General features: G+C 33.8%; 1 protein-coding gene across 1 annotated transcript in view; it reads left to right on the top strand.

The window, feature by feature from the left end:
* Vwde (von Willebrand factor D and EGF domains) overlaps nt 1-15,984 on the top strand; it is an 80,856-nt gene extending 64,872 nt beyond the window's left edge. Inside the window, exons 24-28 of the mRNA XM_071617325.1 lie at nt 3,654-3,749; nt 3,840-3,935; nt 4,847-4,942; nt 7,730-7,833; nt 15,928-15,984. Of these exons, the coding sequence (XP_071473426.1) occupies nt 3,654-3,749; nt 3,840-3,935; nt 4,847-4,942; nt 7,730-7,833; nt 15,928-15,984 (449 nt within the window). The remainder of the gene's footprint in view (nt 1-3,653; nt 3,750-3,839; nt 3,936-4,846; nt 4,943-7,729; nt 7,834-15,927) is intronic.
* Nucleotides 15,985-16,203: the final 219 nt, after the last annotated feature.

The raw sequence follows: 16,203 nt of genomic DNA, 5'->3' as shown, positions 1-16,203 counted from the left end.
TTTGAGAAAACATTAGAGAAGTTTGAAAGTGGAAGATGCTATTTGTTTCTTCTATATATTATGATGCTGCAGGTCTAGCCATCAAATGACCAGCTCATACAAAGGGTATTGGAGTTATTAAGTAAAATGGTTTTATTTATTCAATGTATGTTAGGCTTACAACCTTGGCATTTGTCAGTGCTTTGTAGAACAAAGATATGAAACCAATAAGCAAAGTTTTCATGCAGTTTCCAGTGAAATTATATCATTTTACTTGCCGTCATAGCAAAAATGTTTGATTTATAAGCTACTGTCTATTAAATTTCCCACAATCTCTCTTGACTTTAGTTTCATTAAACATTTATGAAGAGTCATCTATGCACACCTCTCTGAAAGATGGTGTGAAGACATAAAAATGCATCATATTCTTTGTGGCCCATTATTTCCTTCAAATAGTTAATGCTGTAGGGCTTTCTTCAGAGTAATGGGAATGTCTTGAGGGTGAGAGTATAGGTAGGAATTAATGTCAATAAATTTTTAAAAATATATTTTCTATATCTTCATATTTGAGTTACACAAAATATAGAGCTAACTTTTTAGTACAGAACATATAAGCACATCATCATAATTTAATTCATAAAATTTATACTTTCCTTGCCAGGATAGAATTTGATTTCCAATTCTTATTATTTTTTAATTTGGAAGTTGGCCAGGATTCTTAAGATGAAATTGAAGTAGAGAAGAAACCATCACTGAAACACAAGACATATGGGCCTAGAGAACATATCCTCTCATCCATATTTCCTTCATTGTGAAATGGAGGAAGCAAAGACTAAGTAGGCAAATCTTAGAAGCTAAGAGATTGCAATTAAATCCATGGTGAAGAGTTATAAGTATAATTCTGAGTAGAAAAAATAAGGAGAGAAATGAAAAGCTTACATGTGCCTTGCTAATTTCAGATGTAAGACATAGAAAAGTTCTTCTCAAAACTATATGCCAACTGTGAGGGAATCTCTAAGTAATTTAGTTGAACTAAAAAGTATCTATGGAACATATGCCTTTTTTCAACAGCAGGTTGCTATAGTGAGATAAGAGCAAGTATGAGAATTGCCCCCTGTTGCAACTTCCTAGCTGGCATAGACTTTGACAACTTCCTGTAAATCTTCAGGCTTCATATTTCCTGGCTTTCAGGTTTCACCTAAACACTATTACATTATATCCACTGTGAGTCCAAATGTTGGGCAGGGAAGATGACACACATCAAAAGAAGTTGAATAAAATTAGGCAAAATGTGATTAAAAGTAAATACGAGGGACTGTTTGTACAATAGAATTTCAAAAGAGGAAGACAAAAATTTAGCTGGGAACATCACAATATTATTATACTATTCTTTAAAAAAAAAAAGGTCAGGGTTAAAGTGTATGGCTGAAGATGTATAACCACATCTTCCAGTTTCCTTCACCTCCTAAAATCCTCAATTACTTGGTTCAACCTGGGCATTGTTGGGAGAACCATCTGAGGCCTGAAGAATCTGGTAGGAGGGTTGGTTTTCTCCTAAAATTCCTTTTCTAACCTGGGATGATGGCTAGATGACTAAGTTCAAATTTTATTCCATATATATATATATATATATATATATATATATATATATATATATAATTTCAATCATATGTGCTTTTTGTATAGATGTATTTGTCTCTACACTCAAGACTTTGTGAATTGTTATAAGTCTGTATACCATAAGCAACTTGGGGTTTATTATTTTAGTGTTAAGTTCCCAATCATAGGTATTTACTATGGTGCTTCTGTAGTGGAAAAAAAAGACCTTTTTTCTAATAAATAGAAATCATATTAAATTATGTAAAGAATGGGAAAGAGAACACATAAGAACATTCTACCACTAATAAAACATAACATATACCTGTTTATAATTCTCCATGTGTAGGTTTTTTATCAATCAGTATTTGATGTGTAACAAACAATCCTCCAAATCTTAGTGTCCAGCAATATGCATTTATTTCCCTTACTCACAAACAATACAGGTTGTCTGGACTTGACTGTAGACTGCTTCACCTGTCTGTCTTCCTCCAGAGACCCACATCTATCTGGTGTATGCCTTTCTCAAGCAAAAACCAGGAGAGCAAGATGCCAAGGCAAACTACCCTGAATATTTAGAGTGTCTGCTTATATCATGTCTGCTCTCAGGCCAATGGTCAAATTAAGTCCTGTGGCAAAACCCAATAACTACAGGATGAGAAAATAAACCCCACCTCCAATGTGGTGGGTACAAAGTCACCTGGAAGAAGGCATGGCTAAACAGGAGTGAAAAATTGGGAGAAATAATCTATAATCTAACCTAACTCCGTGTCATAGCTAAAGACAGGTTACTGTCACTGTTTTCTTTTCCATGCTTCAATAAAGATTGTTGAACAAATGCTTTAAAAAATAAGAAAGTATTCATAAAATATCAGAGAAAGTAGAGTTAAGCATAAGCTAGAAAAGGGTCAGTATAACATAGTGGAAACTATCCATTCTCTAAAAGCATCCATTTATATTGTTTTTTGTACTTGAATTGCTTTTTATTTATAAATCTATTTGATGTCAGTGAGATTTTTCTTACAGTCTTTAGAAGTGAAGAAAGCAGCTAATAAGGTGGGTCTAATTCAAACTGGAAGTCAGTCTTTTGGTAATGACAGTCCCATTACTAAAACCTGTCAATTTGAAATTAATTTTAAAAATATAAACTAAAATACACTTAACTATCATTCTAGGGAAAATTGAATTTAAAAATTTCCACGCATTTTTGTCTCATATTAATAAGAAAGAAAGGATGAAAGGAAGGAAGGAAGGAAGAAGAGAGGTAGGGAGGGAGGGAAAGAGGAAGGGAAGGAAGGAAAGAAGGAGAAAAGCATAACTGCATTTAGTGGTGGTGTAGCTAAGAGTTAGAGCATGTGCTTAGCATGTACAAGCTCTGGATTTGATTCCCAGGAGGGAAAAAAAAGAAGTGAAAGAAAAAAGAAAAACCTACACTAAGTTAATCCTTTCATAAAATAACTCAACCTCTAAATTTCATGAGACAGAATCCTAAAAACAGAAGATACTAGTAAATTATAAGTTTTTAAGAAATATTCCTAACAACCACTAAGAATTATTGTCAAAAGATTTTATCAAGGATTCACAAGAGCCAGTCATATTAAACTGTCTCAAAAGTGTTCAAAAGTTAAAGTTTTTTTGGATATATTTTTGTGATATGTGACAAATTGTACAGATTTTTCTGATTTCCAAAAGAGCAAAACATTCGTATTTTGAGGTAAGTTCTGATTTATTTTCTTGGTTGTGTCCTGATCATTTTATGCTTCATTTACTTCACAGTGTGGTAAGACCAGACAAAAGTGAAGGTTCATAATATATATACTATAATACTGAGGACTTCATTTTTTCTGAATACTACTCCCATACATTTCAAATTGTGCTAACCCACTAGCAGCTTATGGCTATAAGCATCATATTTTATGATTTAGAAAGGACAGTTTTAATGACTTGTAGTTGTAATCTTTTATTTTAATAGCACATTCCTCTGCCTTATGGCCCCATAGATAGCAAGCACAGGATGCAATATGCAATATAATAACTGAATATGTAATATTCACACATTGCTGCCATGTGTTTTTTAGCTATCTGTCACCCTCCCTGCAAGAATGGTGGCCACTGCATGAGAAATAATGTGTGTGTCTGCTGTGAAGGATACACTGGTAGGCGATGCCAAAAAAGTAAGACACTGCTAAACCTATATGCAGACTACAGGTAAAGCAAATAAAACTGTTGCCATTTAAAGCTAATATTTCATGTTTCCCCTTAAGGCATCTGTGATCCCATGTGCATGAATGGAGGAAAATGTGTGGGACCAAACATTTGCTCCTGCTCTTCCGGTTGGAGTGGGAAAAGATGCAATATACGTAAGAAGAATACTCTTAAAATGCCAAAGTCGGGGCTGCTGTTTTTTCTCAGTGGTAGAGCACTTGCCTAGCATGTTTGAGGCACTAGATTTAATTCTCAGCACCAAATAAAAATAAGTAAATTAAATAAAGGTATAAGAAAATACAATAACATTTTTAAAAAAGATAGATATCTTAAAAAAAAAAACAATGTCTACATCCTTTGTGGCAAGATTAAGCAAAATATAAGACAAAAAAAAGTTTTCTTTGTTTTTATTTGTTTTAATTTTGGCGTATTCATTCCTGGATTAGAAGATATCTTTGAAATAGAATAAAATGAGAAGTTCTCTGAACCTAGTTTTTCAGGTCAGCAGAGGAAGTCATACATTGTATTTCCTAGTTTCCAACCGTTTGTTTGCCCAGAATAAATAACAAAGTCTTTATATTATATTCTCCTAAACTGAAGTAGGGCTCAGTGGGCAGTTTAAAAAACTGCGGATTCCTTGGCATCAAAAGAAACCATGCAATTCAGACTTTTTCAAGTGAGAGATCCTACTGCCTCTCAGACTGATTAGTACCTGAGATGATGGCACTTCTCATTCAAATATTTCCTTTTATCCTTTCTATAAAATTACTCTAAATTAGGAGCAATTATAGTGCATAGATCAAGGTGAAAAATGAGAATTAACATATATGTCCAACAATTGAAGGAAACATACCACAATACTTTCAAATAACAGAATGTATATTATTGCACAACCATTAAAATCACATTTTCTAGGACTACATAGTAACATTGGAAAGTGTTGTTTGATAAAATATCCATTAATTATTGACTTTTAACTGTTTTTCTTTAATTAAAATTCATGTGGCTTATGATAAGATTTGAGTAGTAATGTAAAATTTTAACTTGTTTATATTTCTATTTGTAGCTATTTGCTTTCACAAATGTAAAAACGGTGGTGAGTGCATTGCCCCCAGCATCTGCCACTGTCCTCCCACCTGGGAAGGAGCGCAGTGTCAAATACGTAAGCCCACAGGATTTTTTTCTACTATATATTCATATTGGAACCCATTATAATAATTAAATATGACTTTAGGAGAAATCCATAATGGAAAAAACTACAGATTACTGATTCTTTTAAAAAATTTGTTTTACAGCTGGGTATGGTGGCTCATGTCTATAGTCCCAGTGACTCGGGAAACTGAGGAAGATGGATTGTAAGCTCAAGGCCAGCCCCAGCAGTTAGGGAGGCCCTAAGTAATTTAGTGAGACCCTGTCTCAAAATGAAATAAATAGATAAATAAGGGCTGGGGGATATGGCACAGTGGTTAAGCACCCTGTGTTCAAGCCCCGGGACTATCCCCCTAAGTGACTTTAGAAATAAAAAAAAAAAAACCCAATTTTATATTTACTTATAAAAAAGAAAGTATGATATAATATATAATTTTTTGTGGCATGGTTTCAAATTATGGTCTGTGGGTTGCCAGTGCAGTTTCCTTAGATGGGACTAAGGAAAGTTTAATATGCAGAAGTTCAAATGTTATTTGTTATAGGATAAATATATATCTATAATGGAAATCTTAGAAACTATGGAAAAAATAGCAAAAAATTAATCACTCCAAATTTCACCACCCAGAATTATCTTATGTTACTTTTTTAGTATTTTGTGTATTTCCATCCATATTTATTCATAGAGTAAATCTTAGGCTATAGAAAAAATAAAATTTATCCACATTTGAAATTTCTGAAAACTTTAAATAACATGTTAAAATATTAACAAAGATTAACTTAATGGGAAAAACATGAAGGCCTCCAAAAACACCTTCAAAGATCAATAATTACATAATTTCAAATTTGCTGGCCAATTGAAATTTATAATTGATACATAATTATGCCTTTTACTCGAAATAAGTCTCTTTGGAAGAAAATGTCTTATGAACCACACTATGGTTTTCATGCATCAGAAATTTTGCATATAATGACTCTTAGCGATAATTGTATTTGTAATTGTTACTATAATTTATTATTTCTTATTTAGAAAATATATCAAAGTACTATTGAGGACAAGTACTTACATAAGAAATGTGTGCTCAAAAATTGATAATTGTGATTGGAAGTTAGACACGATAAATAGCTAGAATGGAAGAACAATCAACCTCAACCTGGGTTGCTCATTCTGGAGAGTGGTCTATGCAGATCATGAGAACGATGAGAAGATGCTAAAAGCACAGGGATGTAGAAATAGACCCGAGTGATCATAGACTGAGGTTTTTTGTGCACAGATTCAAGTACACTGAAGCATCTTTATGTTAATTTAAAACAAACTAACATCAACTTCCTCAAAATTGCTTGTCCAGAAATTTGTCTTAAATATATTGACTGTTACCTAAACATGTGTGTTACTGCCATCTGCTGGAAAGTTGTTGTAATAACCATTTCCATGTATGATGGCTAAGAGTGCCTCCTTAGCTATGGAGGACTTGTGCAGCACACAACCCAGCTGACTATATATGGCAGCCCTGATGAAAACATAGCTGTCAGTGTTGCATTTATATCAAAAGGGAATATTATTCTTGAAATGTTTAAGCTTTTATTATGAAACATTGAAGTAGTATCACTCCCATGAAAAGCAATTGTATTGTATGTCATTTTATAGTCTGCTCATTTTCACTCAATATCACTTCAAAACGTTTACTAGGTCCTAAAAGAACATAATTTTAAACCACACATTAGGTTCCATAATATAAATATCATAATTTACTTAATCTTTCCCTTTATGTTGCACATTTAATTATTTATAAGTATGAAAAACATTTTTTAAAGATAGATGATAGAAAAATAAATAGGCAGATTGGTGTGTGTGTGTGTGTGTGTGTGTGTGTGTGTGTGTGTGTGTGTGGTTAGAATGGCCTTGGAGGATATTTCAAGAAAGAAATTGAAATTTCTAGTACAGTGTCATAAGTTTAAGTTTCCAACAGTTGTTATACATTAAACAGTCGAGGATATTATATAAAATTTTGGTTTTTTTTCATACAGAAACCAGTCCTGAATTGTCTCTTTTAAATTTTTTCCAAGCTGTTAAAAAGAAAGTTATAAATACTATCTTCTATTTGAACTCCTTGTTAAAAAAAAAAAAAAACATGTATTTCAAGTACTCTAAAAAGTAGCCAGTAAAGCCGGGCATGGTGACACACATCTGTAATCCCAGTAACTCAAGTGTCTGAGACAGGAGGATCACACGTTTGAGGCTAGACTTGGCAAATTAGCAAAATACTGTCTCAAATTTTAAAAAATAATAAAATGAAAAAGGGAGGGGGGTGTAGTTTAATGGTTGAGTACCCCCGACCCCCAGTACTTAAAAAAAATGAAAGAAATTTGGCTTATTTCAATAATACCTTTATAGAATTGTAAAAATATTGTCTGAATTTAGGGTGTTTTGTTTTTTCGTGTGTGTGTGTGTGTGTGTGTGTGTGTGTGTGTGTGAGATCCATGGATGATTCACTAATAGATTATTTTCACCTGCTTATTTTCTGTTAATATAATCACTAGAAAAATTAAGGATACATATTTTGCTTACATAATTTTTATTTTTATGGTCAACAGTCATTCATTTTATATATTTTTAACTGATACACTTATCAAGTATCATATTATGTTTCAATACATGTATACATGTGTAATATGACAGCTTCTTATGACTATATCAATGGCCATTACTACAATTGATCAAATATCTTTAAACCCCTAAAACAGGATATGTCACAAGCATTCACTATCAAAAGATGTTAATTATAAAAATTGTGTATTGCAGCAATTTGTAATCAAAAATGTCTTTATGGAGGCAGATGTGCATTTCCCAACGTGTGTTCTTGCCGGACTGGATATTCTGGAGTCAAATGTGAAAAGAAAGTACAGGTATTTATTTATTTATTTTTTATTTTATTTTATTTTTTAATTTTTTTATTGTTGGTTGTTCAAAACATTACATAGTTCTTGATATATCATATTTCACACTTTGATTCAAGTGGGTTATGAACTCCCATTTTTACTCTGTATACAAATTGCAGAATCACATCAGTTACACATCCATGTTTCTACATACTGCCATACTAGTGTCTGTTGTATTCTGCTGCCTTTCCTATCCTCTACTATCCCCCCTCCCCTCCCCTCCCCTCCCCTCTTCTCTCTCTACCCACTCTACTGTCATTCATTTCTCCCCCTTGTATTATTTTCCCCTTACTTCCTCTTGTATGAAATTTTGTATAACCCTGAGGGTCTCCTTCCATTTCCATGCAATTTCCCTTCTCTCTCCCTTTCCCTCAACTTTAAAAAGAAAGCAAATATTAGATATAACATTTGCATATCTACTCTACATATTCTACATAATTAACCCTGTTAATGTTTTATTTCCAGAATAAAAAGCATACAAGGTATTATGCTTAACATTTAGAATGTCCCCGATGTGTCAGGCAACACAGCAATTTTCAGTAGTAAAAGATTGGATCATGAGAGTCTGACCTCATCAGAGGATTAATAATTTCAATGGATGTACTAGAAAGTGGTTTAAAAAAAAAAAAAAAAAAGGTAGGCAGATGGGGCATGGCTGGAGAAAGTAGGCCATGGGGGGTGGGGAGCATGTCCTTGGGGACTCTATCTGTTCTAGTCCTGGCCCCCTTCTGGCTGTCAGTCTGTCTGCCCCCCTACTCTGCCACCCATGCCAGGAGCTGAGCAACTTTCTTTGCCATGCCATTCTGCCATGATACCTTGTAGCAGGCCAGAGAAGCTCTGACACCATAAGCCCAATTAAATCTTTTCTCTTCTAAGGTGTTCTTGTCAGGAATTTTGGTCATGGAGATGAAAAGATGACTAATGTATAGAGGTTGAATATTTGCCTCTAAAACTAAAAATAATCGTTCTAGTGTTATCTTAGAGTTTTCACACAAAATTTTGATATGAGAATTTCAGAGTATAGGTACAACTGCCAAGTATAATGCAGGATTTCATGACAATGGAGCAAATATTCCAAAATATGGACATAAGAAATCACTTATTTATGTTTTGGTCAAATACCATATCAAGAGACCACCCTTATCTCTCTCAAAAAACTCCACTACTTTTAAATTAGTGAATCACTATTGATTTGGTGGTGGCCCTAAACATTTTCAGTGGGTCATGTGACACAAAATTTTATCTATTCTCACTATTTTCCCTGACAGAAATGCTTTCTCATTTGCTTTCTGTTAAAATTCATTTCTAGGAAAATGATAGAAACTCTTGCTATCATTAGAAGTAGGATTTCTTTGTATTTCAGGAATCAAGGGACCAAGATAAGAACAGAGGTTTTCTTAGAGTTGCTGAAATTGTCCACCATTTACTTGTAAAGCCAGTGCTAGAATCACCTATTTAAACTTTCCCTTGATCATATTTCTGCATATAAAATTAAACTGCATTCTGTTTGGTTTCTATTCTTAAATTTGCAAATGTCAGTGGACAAGATATGTTTTTTCTCCTAATTCCTCCACATACCAGAGTTGCTTCACACACACAGCAAAAGCAATGATTTCTTAAAGCTAAATGCAGGAGTTTTAATTTTTTAAAAAAATGATTGTATGTTATTTAGCACTTCAAAAGGCCCAAGGGTCATGAATATCAAAGTGTGCTAGAATATTATAATTTGAAAAATGATAATAAATTTTCTTCTTGAAGATGGATACTGAATCCGTCTGACTTAGAAGCAAAGTAGATTTATGTATGTTTTTCTCCTAGCACTGGTGTTTATCCTGCAAGAATATGGGTCCAGGGAGAAAAAACTAAAATAAAATAAAAAACATCAAAATAGGATTCTGGACTGGAAATCAAAAATCAAAAGTTATTGAGTACTTATTTTATTAGATACTATTGTGAAAAACAAACATAAAAGCTTGAGTTCTCTGGATTTGAAGACAGCCTCACTGTATTTTACTTTAATTTTATTTGAACCTTTGATGGAACAGAAAACCCTATAACTTCAAAAGCTCTTTACTCCACTTTGACAGTACTAAAGTAGGTAGCTTCTCTGTGTTCTATTTTTTTTTCTGTATTTATTTGCTCTCTGAGTCCTTCCTCATATGATCAATAATAAAAATAATAAATCATCTTCACCCCCATTATTGTTTCCATGATGACACCTTGAGTCTTATCAGGGAAAAGGAGCAGAAGGTCATGGAGAAACGAAAGAGTGAGAAGGAGTAGGACCACGTGTCTGACTCACTGTAACCCACTCTCCCTGGTACTTAGCTTCAGTCCTCACTCTGGCATTCTGTTGCGCATGGTCTCCACTTGTGAGCCTTCTGTTTCAGCCTCTCAAGTCACTCAGATTACAGGCATGCACCACTGTTCCTAGTTATGTTTTTAATATTCTTTGGCTCTTAAACAGAGGGTAAAAAAATTCTCTTTAGCAGGGATAAAAGCATCCATGACCCATGGGTATTCACAGAACCTTCCCTAAAGCCTTCCCTTGCTTCTCCTCCCAGCTTTCTAAAGGAGATTTCAAGCTGGCTAATAGCCCTGGTCCTTCTTCTAGCACCTTGGGAGAGTGGATGGGGGAAAAAAGTGGAGGATGCAAATTAGATTGCTAGAATTTTAATTAAATAGGGAATTTTGGGCTAGAGACAAAAGACACAGAGCAAGAGGAAAACAGACTAAGGAAGATAGAGGTGCTAAAATGGGCAGGATGATGAAAAGCTTTAAGAAATGTCATAACCTGCGTTGCTGTTGGGAGTACTTCCAATTGGCCTTGCTGCTTGTTCACTGTGTGAGCTTAGGCAAGTTATTTAACTTGCCTGAACCTCAGTTACGTCATCTCTAATATGGGATATTGGCTTCTACTCTTAAATTTACAAATATCAATAGAAAAGATATGTTTTCTGTCCTAATTCCTAATTTATGTACAGGTCCTAGTACGTAGCAAACACTATGCAATAGTTTATCACATTGAATAGAGGAACAGAGACAGGTAGTGAAGGAAAAGGATTGAGAATGAGAATTGAGAAAAATGTTAAAATGCATTTTGAATATATAGTCTTCCACAAAGGATATTGGGAAGGGGGATGGGTTAAAACCCATTTCTTGAATGGAATGCTTTGCCAAGATCAAATCATATTCAAGTCCTATTCATTACAATTTCTCTGACCTTTAAATATGATCTTGATTAAATCCCAGGCTTATGAAAACAAAAAATAGTGTAGTGGCAAATAGAACTGGAAGCACTCTATGAAGTCAGAGGGAAGGAGTAAGAAAATAAAGATCAAGGGCTAAAGGATTTTCTACTAATCACTGAACTTGTTTCCCTCTTCTTACTGCAGATAAAACATCATTGAATAACATCAAGTATATGAATTCCAAGCCTATATGTTAAGAATTGAAATATTTCATTCAGAAAAAGATGAAGATGACTCAAAGTTTATTTGATCATCATTGAGAAGAGCAAAGAAACTAATAGCGTATACAATGATCTGACTCGTCAATGTTAGAGAAAAGCAAAAAATGTCATTCAGTTAACCTATAATTGACTTTGAAATTTGATTCAGTATTTATGCATTAAGATGATACATTGGATATTCTGGTCATTTGTAATATTTAGTTAACTGAATATTTTTCCATTCTTGTGACTGTCTCTATATCATCAGGGGTCAGTCATCATAATAAATGTCACTTGATGTCTCTCATATATACAGTGTTTCATGCAGAATAGGGGATTCTCAGGATTGTTGAAGGAACTGGGGATTAGAATGGGGAGGTAGAGTCAGAAAAGCAGCCGCCAACGTTTGGAGAGGCTGGCACTGAAGGTTCCAGCCTAGAGCACCAAACAGTTACCTTTCAGAAGCTTTCTTGGATCTGCTGCAATACTTGAGAATCTTTAAAACCTAACACCAGCTCTCTCGGGCAAAGTAGATCATTCTCAAAAATGTGCTAGGAAGCCACTCTGAATCTTCCACCTATCCATTCACCTGGTGTAACACACCTGTGGAAAAATGGGGGTTTCCTCTTCATCTCCATCTATAACTCTCCAGTAATTTCTTCTTATTGGCAAACTCTAACCTAGGGGAACACAGAGAAGGGGATCATGGGAAGATTTATGCTTTTTATACTCAGAAAGAAATGGAGTGGTGCTGTGGACCATCAGTGAGCCGACACAAGACATGCTGAGAATTCTTCATCTCCTTGTTTTTTATTATATTCCAGAGGTCAAAGCCACCACTTTTCATTGGTAAAAACATCATGTTTAGTTTTGTTTATTTTTTTCCACTCCAGTCTTTTATTGTTCTGACCTATATGCCATTCCCAGGCAAGGGTAGAAGAAATAAATTTTTTTGGTTTTAAAATATTTACTTTCATTGTGTTTATGTGTGAAAAGAACCCCACATGTGTGTGGTATGAATATCATAAGTGCTGTGGTTTGGACCAGTGCCCCCCCCCAAAGGTCCAGGTGCTAAAAAGTTTGGCACTCAGCTTGGAGTTGTCAGGAAGTGGTGAAAACTTTAAAAGGCTGGGCCTGGTGGGGAGTCCTTGGGTGTTTGGGGTACACCCTCAAAGGGAATAATGGGACCTTGACCCCTTTCTCTTCCTCTCTTTCACTTTCTGGTCATGAGAGGAGCAGTTTTGTTGTGTCACACACTTCCATCATGATGGGCCACAGGCTCAGTGCAACAGGGCAACAGATCATGGACGGAAACTCCAAAACCCTGAGCCCAAATAAACGTTTTCCCAAGTTTATTAATCTCAAGTATTTGTTATAGTGACAGAAAGTTGAAAAGCAAATATTCATTTCAGTGTAGGAGTCGAGAGAGATGATCACAAAACCAAATCCTACAAATTTTCAAAGCCAGCCTCAGCAATTTAGAAAAGTTGTAAGCAACCTAGTGAGACCTTGTCTCTAAATTAAAAAAAAAAAAAAGGTGGGAATGTGGCTCAGTGATTAAACACCCTTGGGTTCAATTCCTGGTGCAAAAACAAAAAACAAATTTGTAGTGGTGCTTAAGAAAAGCAAAATTACATTCCATAAATTGCTGAGAAGTAGCTAATGTCAACAGGGAATATACATATAATTGAAACTTGCTTTAGAGAAACAAATAATTGCCAGTTAGTGAGGATTATGTATCCTCCTTTTCTTGACTATTTCATATTTGAACTCAACCTTTTCAAAAAATATTTTAACCATAACCATTTTAAATTATGTAAATTTATAAAATTCATTTTTTCTTTTAAACAGACTGAAAATTCCTAAGCCATATGTAAATTATAAGATAAAGTAAGACATGATTAGAATAAAATTACAACTAACTTTGCAAATGATCTTTTAAGGAATAGCATCCAGGGTCAAAGTTAAAGAGATTTTAATTTATCATTTTATTTTTGTTGAGAAGTAGTTTTAAAGGATTCCTAAAGAGAATATAAAATGTTTCATGATATTTTATTTTATGTTACCAAAAATTCAGAAATACAAATTCAAAATAAGCATTCAAAACTTGATGTATATTTAAATTTCAAAGATCTTGTAGAAAATATGAGTATAACAGGAAAAATGCTGTTGTAGATAAAAATGAATAATGTTTTAAAGTTAATAATTAGAAGTGAAATCACAGCTATGAAAGTGGTTATAATTTGGGGGATTTTGGTACTAGAGATTGAACTTAGGGGCACTCAACTACTGAGCCACATCCCAGCCCTACTTTGTATTTTATTTAGAGACAGGGTCTCACTGAGTTGCTCATTGCCTCACCATTGCTGAGGCTGGCTTTGAGCTTACCATCCTCCTGCATCAGCCTCTGGTGCCGCTGGGATTACAGGATAATTTTTACATTAAAATCTCTGCCAACTTTTCTCAGTATGAAACATGGTAATTCCATCAGGACTCTTACTAAATTGATTTTTCATGTAATTTTTTATGACTAAAAAGTGTAATTGTTCCAAGGTATATTCTGAAGTACCTAAACTAATACATTAATTTTTTTCATAAATACTTCCTAGATTCACACCAAGAATCCCAAGGTACAATTAAAATATTAATCTGTAGACTATCCATCTTATAATATGTTTAATGGACCTGTATATGTTAATAGTGAAGAAATGATACAGCTTTTAAGTTTTATATAAAAACAACTTTTATGAATGTCAGTGTCTCAAGGAAATGAAAGTAATGTTTTAGAAATACAATGTAAGTTTAGAAATGCAAGTAATTTGAATTTTTTTTGTTTATTTCTTGGTGATATTTTTTCCATCAATTAACTTAAAAGTATTTCATTTAAAAGCTAGAAGATAATGAAGATAATGAGTGTTTAAGGAGTTGGGCAAAAGTTCTTTAAAATTTGTAATTTTCAAGGATTTATTTGCAAATCATTTTCCAAAAGGAATTCAAATCATAGACCTTTTTTTCACTTCTTTGTGCTTTTCCTTGTTAACATGAAACAAAAGGTTTGCATTATCAACTATTCCTAAACTTCTTTTGACCTGTATAAAGAGCTTCATTTCACTAAACTTCAGAATACGCCTATTCTGAAATATCAAAGTATCATTATTCTTTTTGATTGAATTATAAATTTATCTTAATTTTCATATTCACAAATTATAAAATTTAGTGTACCTGTAACATACAAAATAAAATTTTAAATTTCAGATTAAAACTATTTGTGGACATTTGGGACTCACAATGGAAATATAGATACATGGTATATAATATAATGAATTAAAAAAGCACCATTATAATTTATGTAATTGGCATTTATGTACTAAAGTTTAAATCATGCAGGTTGACATTAACTTAATTAATATGATATTTTGCCTTTTATGTCACTTAGTAATTTGTTTATTCCTCATGATAAACATGCCAGTTACTTCTAAAATGAGAATCTCGAGGTACAATTAAAATATCAATCAGTAGACTATCCATTTTATAATATGTTTAATGTATATGTTAACAGTAAAGAGGTGGTATGGCATCTCAGTTTTATATGAGAACACACCTTATTAAGGCTAATGACTCAAGTGAATGAGGAGTCCTAAATGAAGAGTCCTAAATGTTGAACAATAATTTAGGTAGGAGGAAACACAGGAAATGCATAAAATCTGAAAGAAGAAACACTATACTATTATAAACTACAAAGAAGAAGTCTGTAGAAGTCAGGATTATAGGATTCTATTCTTTTAAAAAAAAGAAAGAAATGGAATCATCATTTGTTCATAGAAAGCAAAGTAGGAAATCTGAGTGGGTATATTCATTGTTACGTACTAGGTACTGCATAGCACAACATCTGATATTTTTACCATCACCATTTGTAAATGATACTAGAAATATCAATTCTTGTTTTTTATGGGGAAAAACTCACTCTTGACAAAGTCTTCAAAAACTGCATAAATCTTAAAGAGATTTTCTGTTTTAAATATGGCAAACTCCCAGTATGTCATGGTTTCCAGAGCTTTTGCTTTTGTGATATTGAAACTGACTAAGGTGAACAATTAGGCCAGAATGAGTCCCTCGTCTTAAGAAACTACAATAATTTTAGCCAGGGATTTTCTTATCTGATAAAGTAGATTAAATATTTGTGAACAGTGGTAAAATAGAGTTGTGCTGATATTTAACATTGAATAAATAATAAATGTGTTCCCAGATGACTCATTTTTTATGAAACTCACCCTTTCATCCCAGAAAACAGGCTGCAAAAACTGGCCTTGTTGACTATCCTTATCAGGTTTTTCTCCCTGTTTTCAATTTACCTCTCAAGGACCTCTTCACAGAATCCCTTAAAACTCTTTCCTGAGGCTGAAAACTCTGGTCAGCATCCTCTACACTCTTCTTCCTCTAATCAGTTGTGTTCACAATAGCCTGGATTGATTAGAGCTTGCTTCATATGAGTGTGTTGGATTGCTCCCTACTCATGGTGTTAAAGAGTGGGAAACTGCCCTCAGTTTGCCTCATTTTCTCTCTCTCTCTGAAGAGTCTCACTTCAGTGGAAACTGTGTCCCTTCTTTCAGGCAGCAGTCATCAAGTTGAGCATTTGTTCAATTCAGCTCAATGAGAATGGTGGTTGATGAAAATGTCTTGACAATCCAGGTAGGAAGTGAAGCTGAGTTGAAAGGAAACCTGGAAGCACTCAGAACAGGAGACCCTAGACCCACTGTTTCCTGTTTCTGGAGCTGCATGAATTGTCTCTTGGCTTCTCTGTAAATCTTTAATCCTCTTTGCCCATTACTGCCTTTTATGGGTTTTCTTCAGGATCCAACATGACTACCAGATCTGCAGTCTTTCAG

The sequence above is a fragment of the Marmota flaviventris genome, chromosome 1 (assembly GCF_047511675.1).
Source record: "Marmota flaviventris isolate mMarFla1 chromosome 1, mMarFla1.hap1, whole genome shotgun sequence".
NCBI lineage: Eukaryota > Metazoa > Chordata > Mammalia > Rodentia > Sciuridae > Marmota > Marmota flaviventris.
This window is presented reverse-complemented; position numbering and strand designations above follow the sequence as displayed.